The sequence below is a fragment of the Fusarium verticillioides genome, chromosome 1, assembly GCF_000149555.1.
Source record: "Fusarium verticillioides 7600 chromosome 1, whole genome shotgun sequence".
In the NCBI taxonomy this organism is placed as follows: Eukaryota; Fungi; Ascomycota; class Sordariomycetes; order Hypocreales; family Nectriaceae; genus Fusarium; species Fusarium verticillioides.
In genome coordinates, this window is record NC_031675.1 from 3,734,091 (window position 1) to 3,748,102 (window position 14,012).

General features: G+C 50.2%; 5 protein-coding genes across 6 annotated transcripts; 4 read left to right on the forward strand and 1 right to left on the reverse strand.

Moving 5' to 3' along the window:
• Window positions 1-314: 314 nt before the first annotated feature.
• On the forward strand, window positions 315-1,413 carry FVEG_00836 (hypothetical protein). Its single transcript, XM_018887456.1, has one exon. The coding sequence runs from the start codon at window positions 374-376 to the stop codon at window positions 1,367-1,369; it is 996 nt and encodes a 331-aa protein (XP_018743219.1). The 5' UTR covers window positions 315-373; the 3' UTR covers window positions 1,370-1,413.
• Window positions 1,414-1,967: 554 nt separating this feature from the next.
• Window positions 1,968-4,689, forward strand: FVEG_00835 (hypothetical protein). Its single transcript, XM_018887455.1, has one exon. It carries the CDS (start codon window positions 2,349-2,351, stop codon window positions 4,212-4,214), a length of 1,866 nt encoding a protein of 621 aa, XP_018743218.1. The 5' UTR covers window positions 1,968-2,348; the 3' UTR covers window positions 4,215-4,689.
• Window positions 4,690-4,775: 86 nt separating this feature from the next.
• Window positions 4,776-8,222, forward strand: FVEG_00834 (hypothetical protein). Its single transcript, XM_018887454.1, has 2 exons — window positions 4,776-5,778; window positions 5,824-8,222. The coding sequence occupies exons 1-2, from the start codon at window positions 5,218-5,220 to the stop codon at window positions 6,625-6,627; spliced, it is 1,365 nt and encodes a 454-aa protein (XP_018743217.1). The 5' UTR covers window positions 4,776-5,217; the 3' UTR covers window positions 6,628-8,222.
• Window positions 8,223-9,395: 1,173 nt separating this feature from the next.
• On the forward strand, window positions 9,396-13,924 carry FVEG_00833 (hypothetical protein). Of its 2 annotated transcripts, XM_018887453.1 has the most exons (5): window positions 9,396-11,141; window positions 11,230-11,286; window positions 11,764-12,017; window positions 12,075-12,247; window positions 12,334-13,924. In XM_018887453.1, exons 1-5 carry the CDS (start codon window positions 10,326-10,328, stop codon window positions 13,152-13,154), a joined length of 2,121 nt encoding a protein of 706 aa, XP_018743215.1. In that variant the 5' UTR covers window positions 9,396-10,325; the 3' UTR covers window positions 13,155-13,924. The 2 variants fall into 2 exon arrangements, with proteins under 2 accessions (XP_018743215.1, XP_018743214.1); XM_018887452.1 differs by having other exon boundaries at window positions 11,764-12,247.
• FVEG_14741 (hypothetical protein) lies at window positions 9,847-10,302 on the reverse strand (the record flags this gene model as incomplete). The annotated part of the gene is made up of 2 exons (XM_018903711.1): window positions 9,847-10,061; window positions 10,158-10,302. 2 exons carry the CDS (start codon window positions 10,300-10,302, stop codon window positions 9,847-9,849), a joined length of 360 nt encoding a protein of 119 aa, XP_018743216.1.
• Window positions 13,925-14,012: the final 88 nt, after the last annotated feature.

The window sequence follows — 14,012 nt, forward strand, 5'->3', positions numbered from 1 at the left end:
AAGGTGCCTATGTGATAGATACATGACTGTTCACATGTTCATGGAGTTGTGCCGGTGTCATTGACTATATACTAGGTGTACCATTACCACTGGGATCGAAGGAGGGAGACTGTTCGCCCGCTCAGCCCAGGCCAGATACCTTATAAATCAGTCTGTCGCGTCAAGCACCTGAAGGGTGTAAGTGAGGTTGTCGTAAATGCCAGCTTCTGATTGGTGTTCGTAATGTCGATCTTATCTGCTAGGGTCGTGATTGGAGATAAGGTATATATATGCATACCATTAAGTTAAAACCTCCGAATTGTAAGTCTGTTCAACAAGTAAGTTCTTCCCATGCTCAACGCATAAGTTTAACCGCCTTCATCAGTCGGCAGTCATGTCTTTAGAGATGCGCCAAGGCTTGCAGCGCTCATTACCTCCCGAACTACTCTATAATGTCATAGAGGCTGTCTTGCCTTCAAATCCACTGGCATTAATCCCAGCGTCACATACTTCAACCAAGACTTTACTTTCTCTGACATTGGTTTCGCGCGATACATACAAGTTGGCTATTCGGCTGCTTCGAGAGCGATGCCTCTATATTGACACTAGTCGACGCCTTGCGCAGCTGTTGCTCTGTCTTCCTCACTCTGTACCAACCCTCCCGCCTATACTACCACTGCGGAATATCACATCGCTCTATCTAGCCCCATTCAAGGACAAATTGGACGACCAACCCACAGCAGCTTGGGTGCGGGAACTATTCTGCGAAGTATGCGGTACACTGCGAAGGCTGATTGTCCACATGCCATTCCAGAGTTTGGACCCACTGGATGATCACTTGAATGTCAGGAGGACTCTTCGCGAGGGTTTCGAACGGCTTGATAAACTAGAAGAATTTGTCTGTCTTGGCGATTACCCGGCACTGAGCCTCCAAGATGCTCCGACCGACGTCTGGGGTCTGTGGCCGGATCTCAAACGCCTTACAATATTTGGGGCACCACTGGATAATCATTGGCTGTGGTGGTACATCGCGACGCAGCAGAAGATTGAGCATGTCATCCTCGCTCGACCAGTGAATGTCGAGGCAGCCAACATCAAGGAGGAGTATTTTCACAAATTACCACGAGATGACATACGTTTAGACCGGGATATCAAAATCACCCTTTTAGACGCGGCCTTTGTGTGGAGGGGCGTCAAAACATCGCGTTGGAAGGAATTCGATCCGAAGGAACGGATGACAGTTGGGCTGTATGATGTGCCAACATCGTTCTATGGCGATGAGACGCCCAGGGAGCTTGTGACTACATGGGTGAGACGGGGTGCCTTGGACGGGAGTTTGTGGGACTGGGAGGGTAAAATTGTTAACGAGACTGCAACCGATGCTGCATGATGTATTTGTTCTTCAATACCCCATGTTTCCATTATCAATCACATTGATGTTATAATAAGTCTTAGTTTCCGTTCATTCTCATGCTTATCACTTAGCCTTCATCTTGTATGGACTGACCGTCATAATTGTACCACTTGAGCGGATGAATGAATACATGACAAATTGAAAATCAATCAGAGAAACCGTAGTCAAGCTCGGCAGATTATTAAAATCGAACTCAAGATCAAGTTTATTATTCAGCTGAAAACAAAACCCCGCAAAGTCCAACGGATGCATCGGAAACGCAGCTCAAACATCCATCACTTCCATGGGAGGGGAGGGCTCCCGGGTAGCTTATACAGCCTGAAGGTATTGGTGGTCAGCAGCCCACAAGATTAGGGGTTAAGAGCCAAATCCCACTGAAAGCTGTCCCCAATGCCCTGCCTGCCCTGCCTCTCCCCAGGCGGGGTTATGGGCATGTTCAGGGGGGTGCCTACCCTGTTCACCTGCCCGAATGGGGTAGAAATTTTTAAGGTGGAGCATGCTCCGGCTTCGCTTTCTTCTAGAAAACCCGCCATCGAACGCCAAAAATCCCCGTATTTCCCCCGGCGGTTGAGTCTGCGGTTAGCGGATGTGGATTGTTTCTCCATAAGCTTTTCTACAAACGCTCAAGAGAACAGACCATCTTGGTTTCTGTTACATACTCACTCTCCGTGCGCTCTTTCGAAGTCTCGCGATCCGAAAAACCTCCAGATTTTGTTCCTCCACTGTCATGTCGCCCTGCGGCAAAAACATACACGCTACCACCGAGAGCTAATAAATTCCCGACCAAGAAATTGAAAAGCTTCTATCGCGAAATCGCCGTCCACACAAAGACATGCTCGCAAGCCACACCCTGTTGTGACCGTTTGACCGTTTAATCTGTCCGACACGAGCGTTCCTCTCTCCCCCGGACTCTCAATCCCGACCCTTCCGAACCCTTTGTCAGCCACTGTTGAAAATGCCCGAGAAGTCGGCCTCAGTAGTGTCCTACGCTGCTGGTGCCTCTCTCGCTGCCGCAGCGCTCATATATGTTTTCGCACCAAACTTCTCCATCGACCACGACGCCACGAGCTCCAAGAAAAAGTCTATAGTCGGTTTGAGAAACCAAGCCAATGACTGCTTTATCAACTCGGTCCTCCAAGCCCTTGCCGGCTTAGGAGAGTTGCGCATATATCTGATTCGCGAAACGCACCGCCGCCGTATCGAAGACCCGGCAGTATATGCTAGTCTTGTCCAGCCCGAGGGTAAGCACATTGCCCAATGGAAGCTACAGGGTCTGCAAGAAGGACTAGTCACACAAGGACTGAAAGAGATGCTGGATGCGCTTAATGAGCGCCCCATCTACAAGAAGTCCATATCCCCGTTCCAGTTTGTCAAGGTTTTGGAGGCGGCTTTCAAGCAAAGGATCAGCCGCCAACAACAAGATGCGCAAGAGTTTCTCCAAATCGTCGCTGAGCGCCTCAAGGACGAGTATCACTGCGGTCAACGAGCAAGACTACACATGCGGAGGCGGGGCCTGTTTCCTGCGCAAAGTACACCGAGCGTCGAGAACACGCTGGATACCCGAGATAATGGTAAGGACGGCGACGAGTCCTCACCAGAGCAGCAGCCCACTACCAATGGCGACAACGCCTCTGCTATCGAGCCATCCGAGCAAACCGAGATTCCTCAGGACAATGGCCAATTGCCCATAGAAATTGAAGAGGGCTTCCCAATGGAAGGAAAGTATGAGTCGCATCTCGAGTGTCAGACCTGTCGCTACAAGACTAAGCCCAGGGAAGAGACCTTCTGCACTATAACTTTGGCTGTGCCTCAGGTCTCAGGCACGACGTTGAATGCATGCTTTGACGGCATCTTCAAAACCGAGTACATTGACGACTTCAAATGTGAAATGTGTCGATTGGTGCAGACAAAGGCAGATTTAGAGGCCGAGATGGCCAAGTCCACGTCCGAGAGTTTCAGGGCGCAAGCCCAAGAGAGCATCGATAAGCTACAGCATGCCATTGATACAGATCCCGAGAATCCCCCGGATGATGTCGAGCTTGGCGATATTCGCTTCGCTCCGAAGAGGAGGATCGCAAAGACCACTCGAATGTCCATATTTCCCAAGATATTGGCTATTCACCTCTCACGCTCCATCTATGATGTGGGCCAAATGACACAGAAGAACTCGGCCAAGGTGGTCTTCCCCGAACAGCTGCCTCTCGGTGGTTTGATGGATCAAAGGAAATATAAGCTGCTCGGGCTGGTTACTCACCGTGGCGGACACAACAGTGGCCATTACGAAGCATTTCGACGACAGAATGTTGCCGCACCCTTCTCAAACCCGAACACTTTCCAACCATCGGAAGCTTTTAGCAAAACACCGACACCCATTGGCACCCCTATCATGGGAGGAAGACCGACGCACAGCCCGGCAATCTCTACACCGGACCTCCTCTCAGGCTCGTCTGGTGACTCGACGCCTTCTCTAGAATCACTACCGGTTCCACCTAGGAGTGTCCCTTCAGACCTACGAGGGTCGGTGAGCTTGCCAGCAATTGGCAAACAGAAGGACCCAGAAACCAGCAGTCTTCGTTCTGTGGCCGCCTCTACAAAGTCAGCTCTCTCCAAGCTTACATCTCCCAAGCAAACAAATAGCAGTTCATCACCACCCAAGTCTGTGACATCAAACGTCGCAAAACGATCAAGGAAACGAAAGTCAGCAACAGACAAATGGTGGCGTGTCAACGACGAAAAGGTCAAGGAGGCAAAGACTAGCGAAGTCTTGGGCATGCAGAGGGAGGTGTATCTGCTATTTTACGAGCTCGATAAAGATGCTTAGGATGCTGATGAGGGTTATCCGGTGCGTGAAGATGCAGGACGGTCTGTGATACTCTGATGTGCCAATTCTGTTACGCTTTACAGAGTTGATGGAAGGGGGCTATTTTTCTTTCTCTCCTAACTATTTGCATAGGGTTGGCGTTTCAAGCAAGACAGTTTCGGGATTATCTATACAGTTAGATTCCATGATGCTTTTTAACAGTATTTTTGAAAAATACCTAGCATTGGATACATGGGAGTTGATGAGGAAAGAAGGTCATCATCTATAAGGGAGATAGAGGCTATCATTCTTATCAATGGCAGTGGTGAATACACAATTAACAGATAACAAACATATTTGAGTAGGAGATTGCTTGTTCCTCGTGTTGCATACTGCCCAAGTAGAATTTGCAACCAATATCTGACTATCTCTTTTACATCTTAGTTTCTAACCTCCCAATTGTATCTACAATCGTATCCAAAACGATATTGCTTTGATGTCTAGTGGCCAATCATAGTCCTACAGTGAATGAGTCAGCATAATATGCAACAGCTAATAGATTGGGGATGACGACTTTACCAACCTCGTTGATCGTGTTCCCTGTTTACACTTCCCTCTATACATTCTTATCCTTTTTCAAGAGAGCATTCTTATTTGTAGGGCAATCTCTGTTTCGCATAATCAGAGACTCCGAATATTATCCCCTGGGGTTGAACTTGACCTCCAGGCTGCGGGCCTTCGCGACAAGGGAGCAGCATCGTCAATCCTTCGCTTGGGTCCAAAAGCAGCAAAGGGCGAATACCTCAACCCATATGGGAGGCCTAATATCCTGAATTAAGATCTTTTCCCTTCCTTCCTCTCTTCCTTCCTTCCTTCCTTCCACATTAGAATGTTGAGCCAGCGAAGGAATTGTATAATCGTTTCATTGGTTCCTGTTGAGATCAGGCGCTGCCAGACTGCCAGACAAATCTCGTAACTCAGACGCCTCTTCCACCTCTCATATAACATAATCATCTCAGCCGCGATGGTGGTCATTTCTCGACGCACGAGACGTCGCCTACGGTCCATCTTCATTCTTATCCTCATTTCTACCTTTGTCATTTATTCTATTCTTCCTCACGATTCAGCCATCCGCCTGGCCTTTGTCTTCAACATCTCGCGCTTCTTTAATTTTCTGCGTGGCGCAGCAACAAACCGAGACGCTTGGTTGTGGAAACCGCCACGGTATGTCGTAGATCTCAAGAACGAAGTGGGCTACCTCATCAAAACCGGGTACGGAACGCGTCACCGAGTGCCTGAGCAGCTCGCTGCCTTTGAGGCAACAGGGGGTTTCTTAGGAAAAGAAGGGGAGAGTTTCCTAGTTGTAGGAGATTGGACGACAGTGAATCAGACAGATGCAAGGCTGATAGGCGTGACGGTGCACGACGCTATCAAGAGAGTTATGGAGACCAAGATCAGAGGCAAGGTGGATGATTACCCCAGGCTGGTAAAGTACTCCAGTCTCCAGGCAAAGCTCCAAGCAGGAGACGAAGAAGAAGCTCTGAAGATTGGGCAAAGTTATGGCTGGGAACTTGATGCGCTAAAAGTTTGTCTTTCCAACAACTTCTCTCCACACCGCTAACAGAGGCAGTTCATCATGGGTATGGAGATGATATATCATCAGTTGCCAGGCAAAAAGTGGTACATCATCTTAGATGACGACACTTTCTTGATACGACCTTCACTGGAGCTACTTATGGGTCACGTTGACTACCGCAAACCCCAGTATATTGGTAACGCAGTAGGTGATTACAAGGCGCGTTTTGGGCACGGAGGATCTGGAATCCTGATATCCGGAGAGGCGATGCGCCGTTTGTTCGAACACCCGGGCATCGTACAAGAAGCATACGTCGAGTCCATGACCGAGACGTGGGGAGATCGACTGGTGGCGACAACACTCCAGAAGCTAGGCATATACATCGAAGAGTCGTATAATCATCACTTCAATGGTGAACCTCCTTCCATCACGCGCATCTGGGGTGATCGTTTCTGCTCGCCCCTACTCTCCTTCCACGGCTTGCGGAAGCCCGGCGAGATGCGCCATGTCGGAGAGACACTCGCAAAAATAGACAAGCCAGTGTTATGGCACGACGTTTGGCAGTTGTTTGGAGGCTCAGCTATGTCGGCGCTTGAGAGCCGCCCAACAGAGCTAACAGCGGATCATGTGGGTAAGCCGGACGAGCACACCCGCTCATGGGGCGATGTGAGGAGTGCCAATGCTTGTCAGAAGCGATGTGAACAGAGTGGACGACGCTGCTTGGCATGGACATATGAGATGGAGATTGAAAGATGTCACACGAGTCCTTGGCTACTGCTGGGGGCGGACGGCGCTACAGGCAAGGCATCGGGCGTGAACTGGCCTGAAGTGAAGCCATTGCTTAAAGGCTGCAGATAAATGAGGAGACATCATCCTCTGCCAGCAAGTAAGAGAAAACGAGCTCGTGTTGGCTCAGCCTAAGATCCTGCTTTGCTGTCCAAATTCAAACTGCTTCTGAGGACTCGTCATTGGTGTGCATTGTCTGGCAGTACCACGCTATTGCTCGGGGCTTTTCCCCGGCCGAATATGTATCATATCATGTACTGTACCATGCATCATATGCACATTGGACGCCCCCTTTAGCCTCCAATATATGTTCCACTCAGTGAACGGAGTAAGGAAGAAAGCAAGAGAAGCCTCATTGGAACGCCTCCGAGGACTAGCGACCCAAGAGCCGACCGCTATTGTAACTGCCAACCGGTGTGGAGAGAAAAAACTGGACCGTGGATACCGCTACAGCTCCTCTGCACAAGGAGGTAGGGAGGGAGGGAGGGGCTAAGGACTGAGCCAGCAAGCAGTGGTCAAGTTTAAGGTCAGCGTTCCAGGAATCCGGGAACTAATGGTAGGCGAGAGAGGGAGCAGGCAGGCGACCAGTAAGGCGAGATAGTGAGATGCGTAGGAAAGAAAAGCCGGTTGGCTAGACACCCTCCCTCAAACCCCCTTGCTTGACGGCCTTCGCTCGCTTGCTTCCCGTCGCCGTCTGTCAACCGGGATGTTTGCTTCTACAGAGAGGAGGGAGGGTTGGTTGGTGGGTGATTGCCATTGCCGTTGCGACTTTGTACCTATAGGTAGAGCACAGTGCAGGAATAGATCAGGTCTGAGGATCCGCTGCACTTGGGTTGGATCCATGTGGGTGGATGGTTCATTAGCGAACCATGGCTTGAAGCTGTGGAGAGGCTCGTCTCGCTTACGTCGGGACCTTACCGTTGGACGTAGGCATCTATATCGTATACGGGTACGGCCAGAAAGCTAAAACATGACCGAACAAACTGACGGTTGAAGACACTCACTCGTCTTGTTGTGTTATGGTGCATGCATGAACGGCGCCTGTTTTGAGGCTTTGGGCTCCCAGTTTGGTAAGTATCTCCTGGAGATGGAACAAGACGAAGTGACACAGAGAGCAGGGGTTTCGAATTTGCTGAAATTGGAAGAGGGGGGGAGATGATATTGGGTATCTTAAGATTGGGGAGTGTGGACAACGGCAAGATTTGCAATTCACCGTGACCTAGCCCGGCGGGTACCTATTTGTGAGAAACGACCGGCGAAAGGAAATAAAGGGATACTTTTTGTAGGTAAAAATGACGATTGTGACGAAGGGTAATCTTGCAGAGTACGGAGTTGGTCGGAGTAGCTGGGTTCGAAGTTTGATACAATAAGAATTCAACTTTTCAAGTGCAAATCTAAATTGGAACCATGGAGTGGATCACTTAGTAGGTAGACAGGTACGTTGTATGACTCAGCCCAAAGAACAACGAACGAATGGAAACAGAGAAGAGAAAGGCAGATAGGTAAGGGAGGGACGGCAGTTAGCTTTGGTTCCTTCCACTTGCTGGTTGGGTTCGAGCCAGCGAGCACCGTCTGGTTGGTACCTGACATTAGTGGCTCCTATAGAATGACTTGGAAGGAAAGTCAAGTCTCTTAGGGATGTGTTGTGGGGTCAGTGGCTTGCGGGGATTTGACTTTGACATTTTTGGAGAAGCTCGAAGCTCTCTGCGTTCGATTGAGGATGGATGAGATATGGATACGCAGATCAGTGCAGTGGTTGGCTGCCTATCTATACAAGGAGACAAGAGACAACAAATGGATAATGACAGCTAGGCCCCAGATGACCTACACTGAAGATTGACTATCCAGGTCTAGCCCAAGCGTTAATCTCAGTCGGAACTTTTCAACTTGAGCTCCTCCTGCTCATGCTCATCACAGAGAATAGGGGTGTGTAGTGAGCGTTGGAGTCTACGACGGGACGAGAACCTTGCACCCGATAGGCCATGAGTGGCACACAATCAAGCCAGTTGCCGCCTTCAACCTTGCATCGAACTCAAGCCAGGATTGCCCAGGCCACACCACATGCAGAGTACGGTACAAGGACATAACTCTTGTATATGCGCCTGTGCAGAGGAAGCCTTGAACTCTAATCGATGTTTGCATTTTATTTAATCCTCTGCTAGATTGAAGATACATGGCGGTCCGGAGACAATACAAGATCATGGCTGCCCGTACGGAGTAACAGACAGGTCTTATCCGTCTCCTAAGGTGCTCCGCTATATGCTGGCCAGCCTCATTGAAATGTATTGCATAACAATACATAGGAGTATGTATTATAAACACAGTCAACTAATCCTCGCAGAATCTCTGCCAAGCTAACCTAATCATCCATGCTATACGGATACCTTGTCCGGTATTGCGCCTCATTAACAGGGTTAGGTATTCCACAGAGCTTGGGCACGGTAACAGCTTCTATAGTGCTTCCAGAATTGCTGGATACTAGGGGTTTAGTCAAGCGAGTAAAGGAGAAACGCGAAAAAAGAAATTCTCGTTAGTAGGTAGTAGCCGACTTGAGATGATGAGCATATGTAGGTGATATTTCTGTATCCATGAGATTGAGATTATGGAGTAACCATGTCTGTGTGAAGTTTATATGTACAAGGTAACTAAAGCTTTGAAGAAGCTTGAGATTGGCCAAGATCTGTCGTTCGACGGGCGATGCGCCGCTAATGCACCTCCAGCAGCTTCCAGCTCCAAAGAGGCTCTAGCTGGAGCTACTATTATTCCGTTCAGCTGCTTGCTCGATTGATGCGTTATGCTAGGAACTGAAATGGAAATCATACAACCATCAACTCCAATTTTGCAAACTTTGAAGATCGACTGTTTGTTTGTTCGCACCCGTCCTTGAGCGCCTCATCAAACAGCCTCCTCAATAAGCGAGGCACCTCTCCTTTGTATTTGTTTCTGCCTCCGCCAACTGCTCTGCTGGGCAAATACCTCGCCTCCATTTCGTTTGCATACCCGTCCGTCTGTTGCATAAGTTCTACAAGTAGAGTGAAGCAGGTCGCTCACTGGACCATCTTCGCGCGGCGCTTGTTTGTCGAGTATCGATCATCCCGTATGGGCATCGGCCTACAAAGCCCGGCCCGTCTCCACTAGAACTTTTCAATTTACTGGGACCCGGCGACCAACACCAACACCACCACCACGGTCACCACTCCCACCACTACCACTACCACGCGGCAACCGGGCAGGGGGCGATCCAGTTATTCTGTTGTATAGTATTGTACAGTACAGTACAGTACAGTATACCTAGTATCTTCGATGCTTGACGACAACGACGAAGGGACAGGACGTGCCAACTCTATTTCCCGTTTGCCCCCGATCTTGGAGCTCAGCCTCTGAGCCTCGCTTCCGATCCCGCCTCTTGGACCCCTGGGTCTTGCGATCTTCCTCTTCGCTGTGCTCTTGTTGCTGCTGCTGCTGCTGCTCCTCCTCCAGCGCGTCACCTGTCGATGGTCTTGGCCCTGTCCATCATCGCGACTCTTGCTTTACTCTCAGTGGCAGTTGCATCGCCGTCGTATCGTGTCGCGACCCCTGGTCCTGGGTTCTGCCCCTCTTACACGCCTTTGCTCCCCCTGCCACGCCCTGGCTTTGGCTCCTCTTGATCTTCCTTGCCCAGCGCCAGCACTTCGACTTCCTCCGTGACCCAGGGTTGCGTCCCCCTGGTCGCTTGACCTTCTTCCTGACTTTGCTTTGAGGCTCCATAAAAATTTCTAATTAAAAACAACATGGCTCAAGAAGACCATGGGCAGAGTCACGGTGACTCTCCCAATAATCCTACAATTTCTGCCCCGACATCGAAGTCTCCTTCTCTAGCTCCCATAGTTACATCTGTCACCGCTCCTCCAGCTTCCAACACGACTGCTGGACCTCTCAACACTGCTGCTGCCGAGACGACACTACCACCCATCACCGAACTTGCTTCAGTGCCGTTCACGGCTGCGGACCGCCCGACCGCCTCGACGACCGCTCCAGTTCCCACCTCTACACTCGCCGCATCCTCCGAATCCGATCCTTTCGCCGTCTCTTCTTCCGTGCCGTCACCCACGCCAGCCTCGGCTCCTGCTGCCTCTGCCGCTCCGCCCGCGGTTCCTCAGCAGAACGGCGACAGCAGGGCCCCCGAGGCTGCTTCGACACACACGCCCAACTCAGAAATGTCCAACCAGCACCCAGGGCTTCCTCATGGTCAGCATGTGAGCTATCCGGGCTCCTCGATGCCTTATGCGTCCTCGGCAGCCCAATCAGCCGCCCAATATACCCCTTATCCTGTAGTCACGAGTCAAGCAACGGAACCATACAGACCGAGTCCTATGCCCGTCAGTATGCCGCTGCCTAGTATGAGAACAATCGAAAACCCACATGGACCTCCGGTATCTAATCCGCAGGGCATGCCGATGAACATGCATATGGCGCCCACGTCAGGCGGCGTGCCATTCTATAGCCACCAAGGCATGCCGATGGCAAGCTACGGTCTTCCCGATTCCATGGCTCGATATGCTATTCCTCACGATCCGCGGCTTCTGGGTCACAGGGGACCGAAGAAGGTGTGTATTGAAGCTTGGTTAGGGGTCTCGTTCCAACAGTCCATAGCTAGCCAAGGGTTTGGAGATAGAAGCTGACTTTGAACTGTAGGAAATTAAACGTCGGACAAAAACAGGCTGTCTGACTTGCAGAAAACGCCGGATAAAGGTGAGCTATGATTTCATACTTATCTCCCCTTGTGCAGCTCGTGACCTTGAAACACGAGATGGGACGCGACGAATCAAGAAGATGACTCGGGAAGAAGGCGGGCTTCAGATACGTGTCGCAGGTGGTGAGCTTATAGCAGGTTATCCAAAACCCTGTGCTGCATCAAGCTTGCAGCTTCTTGCACACCTGCTCGTTTGCCAGGAGGTCACAGAAACAAGCAGGACTCACGTTCACGTAGCACTCAGCACCCCAGATTTCCCCAAGTAATGCTTGTATCGCAATCGCCCAATTCCGACCTCAGAGCGCTCCAGTAAATGGATTGCTTTAGAGTCTAAGCTCCTCGAGGTTTTGGGAGCTCGGCTTAGCTTGCCATTGGTCACAGCTACCGTGCATCTCCTACCTAGGCAGCTGCACAAACCCCTCTCTACTTTTTGGTGGAGATAGCACCCCGCCCAACACAGCTCTAACATCTCCCAGTGCGACGAAACACACCCGACTTGCAACAACTGTAAAAAGTCGAAGCGCGAGTGTCTCGGTTACGACCCCATTTTCAGACAACAAGCGGGTGGACAATCATCTTCCAATATCCAGCCTGCGCCCAGCCAAAGGACTCCTCCCACAGTTCCAAGCTCTGTGCCTTCAACTGTCCCTTCGTCGATAGCACCCAACACTGCCCTTACCGCTCGACCAACCAACTCATACGGCAGCCAGCCATCTATGCTCCCAAGCTCGTATGCAACAGCTCACGCGACAACAGCAAGCCCTAACCCGTCTATCACCTCGCTTAGCTACGACTCGAGTTTTTCCAACGTTGCATCTCCTCCTGTCAAATCCGAGTCGACATACGAGTATCCGCCCGCAATCGACCCAGCCCTTCAAGGATTCTCATCATCCTCAAACGCAGAAAGCTCTAGAGCGATTGAACAAAGGCCTCTTGCTGACAACAACCAACATCTTAGAGGTGGCGCCCCCTACTATTGATTTCACCCTTGTTCGTCGTTTGCTGCGCTGCTGTTGAGAACATCTGCTTACGCGCGTTTCTGACAGCCAACAAAATGAAGATTGATGAAATTATCGATCTCCTGGGCACAGTTCCTCCGTCCCAGAATGTTGCCCACACTGAGGGGACTCGCAATGAAATCACCAAGGTGTATCATGAGATGTACGCACCTGGGCTTGCCTCTTTCTTCGAATCCGGGTGGTACCACTTTACAGAAAATGGATCACCTTCGTTTCCTCAAAACCAGCGCCTCGTCGAATTGATGGCATCTTTTCTCAAGGCGCTGGAGGCTGTCAAGGTCAACGATCAAACCCAGATGGCCTACTCTGGTATTCTTGAGACGCGCCTTGTGTGGGAGCTTGCGCGAGCAGCATACGATCCTCCCACTACAGCTTCTGCTATCGGTACCACAACGCTGCCGCACGATGGTGATGCGAAGGAGACCCAAAACCGTGTCCGAGTTGTTGAGGCACTTTTGTGCGGAGACTATCTATCAGTCAACCCACTCTGCCCACCAATGCAAGACCCTGACAATTACCGAAGCCGACAATTTGATTTCTGGTATAGCCTGGCCGAGTTCGTGCGTACGCGGGAGGATCCCACTGGTCCAGCTGCCGCCAAGTCTAGGGAGGAAATGCTTTCGAGAATGCGCTATCTACTTGATGGTCGTGAGAACCGCGATGTTCTTTACTCGATTGCAGTTGTTCGAGAACTTGCTCCACATTTCGATTCTCCTTACGGCAATGCTGCTCCTCAACATGCCGACGAGAGTGACCCTAAGAACAGACTCTCAGTTGCATCCAAGTTCATTTACGATGAGTCTCAGGTCACAGGTGGAACAACCCAACGTCGTGCGACGTCTTTGTGACATTGCATACAGAGCCTTCGTCAATCCAGGTGTTAATATTGCTCGGAAATCTTGATATGATCTTGTTAGTGTTTCCGGGGTTGGTTCCAAATTCCATCATTTACAATTTGGCCATGGCCATAATTTCCTTTGTCAGTCACACAACATGACCTTTAGGTCATCCTTCACATTTCCTAACAAAAGCACTGTTCATCACTACAAAGCGGGATGTCGTTCGTTGCATCGTCTGGGGCATGGCGAGGGGTTCATTAAAAGTTTATTATTGTTCGTTTTGGTCTGTTTGCGGCGTTTTCTCCCCCACGGGGATAGTGAGGCATTGTCTTTTTTCTTCATTCCCCCTTTGTTCATAACGGCCTACATCATTTGATCTTGGTCGCGGCGTTTGCAGAAACAATGACCCTATGGTCTAAATGTATACCTTAATGCTCCTGCGGCTCGGCAGTGAGGGAGAAGAAGAGATAGATTTCGGCATCAAGGGAACGGTAGAGACCTGACATGGAGTGGATCATATGGGAAACAAAGGTTACCAAAACGCTAGCGTGTATCTTCCATAGTGGCATGCTCTGTTTTGCCCAGGTTGACATTCGATACAAGGCATTTACTGGCATCTCGTCAAAACGGGCTATGGTCTTGTTCGTCTAGGAGAAGGTATGGCGCTTAGCCTATAATAATGGTTACAATAATAAAATATTACTTGTTATATCAACCAGCAGGTGCTGATAATACTAGGTAATTGATATGTAGTTGTCATTAGGAAACACGGAGGAGCCTTGAGATGATCCTCTTCCATTCCACTTCCTTATTCATAACTCACTACCGGGTTGCTTCGCACAGCGGGCCGTATCATAGAACAAGCAG

What these genes read in the sequence shown, in the direction of transcription:
- FVEG_00835 (XM_018887455.1), top strand. Translation starts at nt 2,349, where the DNA reads ATGCCCGAGAAGTCGGCCTCAGTAGTGTCCTACGCTGCTGGTGCCTCT.
- FVEG_00836 (XM_018887456.1), top strand. Translation starts at nt 374, where the DNA reads ATGTCTTTAGAGATGCGCCAAGGCTTGCAGCGCTCATTACCTCCCGAA.
- FVEG_00834 (XM_018887454.1), top strand. Translation starts at nt 5,218, where the DNA reads ATGGTGGTCATTTCTCGACGCACGAGACGTCGCCTACGGTCCATCTTC. An exon ending in GGGAACTTGATGCGCTAAAA is followed by an intron (nt 5,779 to 5,823) that starts GTTTGTCTTTCC and finishes TAACAGAGGCAG; the next exon opens with TTCATCATGGGTATGGAGAT.
- FVEG_00833 (XM_018887452.1), top strand. Translation starts at nt 10,326, where the DNA reads ATGGCTCAAGAAGACCATGGGCAGAGTCACGGTGACTCTCCCAATAAT. An exon ending in GTCACAGGGGACCGAAGAAG is followed by an intron (nt 11,142 to 11,229) that starts GTGTGTATTGAA and finishes TTTGAACTGTAG; the next exon opens with GAAATTAAACGTCGGACAAA. An exon ending in CAACAACCAACATCTTAGAG is followed by an intron (nt 12,248 to 12,333) that starts GTGGCGCCCCCT and finishes CGTTTCTGACAG; the next exon opens with CCAACAAAATGAAGATTGAT.